At 60.5% G+C, this 3,317-nt stretch overlaps 1 protein-coding gene across 1 annotated transcript in view; it reads left to right on the plus strand.

Annotated features, from left to right (window-relative positions):
• Positions 1-3,317, plus strand: part of PHF19 (PHD finger protein 19) — a gene marked incomplete at both ends in the record, with an annotated part of 5,300 nt that overhangs the window by 1,097 nt on the left and 886 nt on the right. The window contains 5 exons of the mRNA XM_010148288.1: positions 294-389; positions 651-719; positions 1,814-1,934; positions 3,019-3,086; positions 3,198-3,313. Coding sequence (XP_010146590.1) covers positions 294-389; positions 651-719; positions 1,814-1,934; positions 3,019-3,086; positions 3,198-3,313 — 470 coding nt within the window. The remainder of the gene's footprint in view (positions 1-293; positions 390-650; positions 720-1,813; positions 1,935-3,018; positions 3,087-3,197; positions 3,314-3,317) is intronic.

Genomic DNA, 3,317 nt, shown 5'->3' on the forward strand with positions numbered 1-3,317 from the left:
TGTCACATTTGGGGTTTGTGGGGAAAAGCATTTGGGGTGTTTTCTTTCCCAAGAGGGAAGTCCCCAGCTTGCTGGGCATTGCCCCGGGGCCGGCAGCTTTGCTGCTCATGCTCCCTCTGCCATCCGTGTCTCCGCTCGCTCCTGGAGGGTCCCTTTGCACCCACCTCTGTGGCTGTGGAAAATAGAAATTAGGGTCAGGCTTTCCCTGGCTGGGGGTTCTGTGCCTGGGAGGGGGCTGGGGCAATGGCTGCCACATGCTGCCCTCGCTGTCACCTGCCTCCTCTCCCCCCCAGGTGGTACCTGAAGATGCTGCAGTGCTACCGCTGTCGGCAGTGGTTCCACGAAGCCTGCACCCAGTGCCTCAGCGACCCCATGATGTTCGGAGACCGGTACGTCCCTTCCAGACTTTGCTGGGCTGGATGTCAGAGCTGGCTTCTCCTGGGGGGCTTGTGCATGGACGTGTCCCCGGTCTGTGTCTCCCCAGCCCCACTGGTGCAGATAAGCCTCCACAGAGGCAGGCGGGTGGCCCCATCCTGCTCCTGGCTGTGCTGTCACCGTCGGTGCCTGGAGCACGGTCCTCATCCTGACCTGTCCCCAGGCCCTGCGGGGCTGACTCCCACCCCCAGCGCTCCACTCCCTCTGTTTTCCAGGTTCTATGTGTTTTTCTGCTCCGTATGCAACCAGGGACCGGAGTACATCAAGCGCCTGCCCTTGAGATGGTAAGGAATGACCCTGGCTCCTTGGGGATGTGCTGGGTTGGCTGCGAGGCACCGGGCTGGCCGGTGCCTGGTGCTGCTGAGCCCTTTTGGGGTCAGCCCTGGAGCTGAGTTTTGGTGATGCAAGTTCGCAGAGCATCTCCCACTCATCCCAGCGCAGGCAGAAAGCTCAGGGTGGAGAGTGGAGCCTCCAGCCGCTCCCATCTCCGTGACTTGGCGCTCCTCAAGCCCAGCCTGCCTCACCAAGGGGCTCCTTGGCCGCAGACCAAGAGCTCTTGCTCCAGGGCAGCAGTAGGACCGGCTGAGGCCGGGGGTTAGTCCCCATGGTCTGCATCCCAGCCCTGAGCTGGAGGGCTCTTTCCTGGGGAAGCAGTTTCTCAGTGCGCCCCAAACCTACTGATTTTTGGGGGCCGAGGAGCACGTTCGCCAGAAAACTGCATCACAGTCATCACGTTCTGTGGTTAAATGCGCGTTGACAGGCGGTAACTTCCAGCGCACCTCAACCGTCTGAAAGCAGTCTGCAGAGTGTATGAACAGTGCCAGCAGCCCAGCTTTTCCATGCTGTTCTCCGTGTGCTCAGCCGTGTAGGACGTGTTACTGGTGGGAGGCGGCTGCCTCGGGGACATTGCCCTGAGCAGCACAGCAGCGCAGGGAAATCCTGCAGGATAGCTTGCTTGGCTTTCATTTTTGGAGACACAAATGTAAAATCCCACAGGGTAGAATGGATTGTTAAAGTAGACAGTGTATTTTCATGTGAGTAAGAGCCATCCCGCTCCCGTACTTAACTGCAGCAAGAGCACACAGCTGGGGCTCATTAAAAAGCTGGAAAACTGGGCATTCATCCTGGGAGCAGCGTGTCCTCCAGCTCCTGGGCTTGGGGAGCTCAGTGTTTGGGGTTACCCCTAGCTCTGGGCAGCATCCCACCCCTCCCCAAAGCTCAGGGCATCCCATGGGGTGTGGGACTGATCCCGGCTTCCAGCAAGGTTTTGGGAAGGGCTGTGCTCCAGTGATGCCGGCGGAGCAGAGCATCGTGGTGGGTACCATCCTGCTGAGGAGAGGGTGGGCTGCCGACCCTCTCAGCCCCTTTGCTCCCGCAGGGTGGATGTTGTCCATCTCGCCCTCTACAACCTGGGCGTACAGAGCAAGAAGAAGTACTTTGACTTCGAGGAGATCTTGGCCTTTGTGAACCACCACTGGGATCCGCTGCAGCTTGGGAAGGTAAACGCACAGCCTGGGCTCGGGCTGGAGAGGTGCTGCCAGCATGTAGGTCATGGCCAGCTGTCCCCGGAGTCTCGGAGGGGCTGGATCCTGCTTCCCCATGGAAGCCGAGCTCCTGAGGCCAGGGCAGGTTGGCTGGTGAAGAGAGTTCTGCCCCTTGGTCGGGTTGGCGTCCCCTCACACCAACCCCGAGGTGACTTAGCGTGTTGGGAAGGGGTCGGTGCTTTGACCCGTAACCTGAGCTGGCTGCTCCTTGGCCAGTCCCCTGTGGGGAAGGGGCTTTAAAACACCTGCCTGGTTTCTCTGGGTAGGCAGGAGCACCCGGCCTGGGGCATTAGCACCCACTGGGAACATGTGGCAGCCCATGGGTGCTGCTCACCCACCCGTGGCATCAGAGGGGGGCACCCCCCGCTGGCAGCGTTGGCTGGGGAGGGTGCTGCTCCCTGAGCCGGGAAGCGGTGCCAACCCCTGGGCACTGGGCAGAGCCGAGGGACCTTCCCTGGGGCTGGGGCACAGCTGGGGCAGGCAGAGGGTCAGCGCTGGAAAGGGATGTGCCAGCAGCCCCGTGCCGATGAGTTTGGGGGCCTGCACAACCTGGTTCATGCAGTGCTCAGCACAGGCAGCTCCTGCTCAAAATCAGAGAATCATGGAATGGTTTGGGTTGGAAGGGACCTTAAATATCATCTTGTTCCAATCCCCTGCCATGGGCAGGAACGCCTTAATGTTAAAATTAGCTTAATGACGTTCCTCTGCGCTGGGATTTCCCTTTGTTCGGGTGTTGCACCTGACAAGTCTCCCGGTGGGAGCGAGAAGTGTATTGGCAACTGTCCCCGCAGGGGATGGGTTCCCCTCCACCGCACTAAGGGCTGCTGGTGCCAACCTCGGGCCTTGGCATCCCTCTCTCCCCGACCTTGGGAGGAGCCAAAACCCGGAGTTTGGGTTCCCCCCTCTGTTTAGTTTTTGCATAACCGCTTTGGGCACCCTTGGCTACCCACCATCCAAACCACGGCCTCGAACTGGCTACTGCTGGGACAATTCTCTCTGTTCCCCCTAAAACCAGTGTACCTGTGCCATCTCTCCGCAGCTGACGGGCACCCCCATCTCCGAGCGGGGCCCCCACCTCCTCAATGCACTCAACAGCTATAAAAGCAGGTGAGCCCTGGGGCACGGAGGGGCGATGGATGGGGACAGGACCGGATGCAGGATGCTCCTGTGGCCCCCCCTCCCCCGGCTGAGGGTTGTTTCTTCCCCTCTGCCGCCCAGGTTTCTGTGTGGGAAAGAAATCAAGAAGAAGAAATGCATCTTTCGCCTGCGGATCCGCGTCCCGCCGAACCCCCCCAGCAAGGTGCTGCTGGAGAAAGCCCCCGGTGTGGGAGAGAGCGG

The sequence above is a fragment of the Eurypyga helias genome, unplaced genomic scaffold, assembly GCF_000690775.1.
Source record: "Eurypyga helias isolate BGI_N326 unplaced genomic scaffold, ASM69077v1 scaffold36393, whole genome shotgun sequence".
Taxonomy (NCBI): Eukaryota; Metazoa; Chordata; class Aves; order Eurypygiformes; family Eurypygidae; genus Eurypyga; species Eurypyga helias.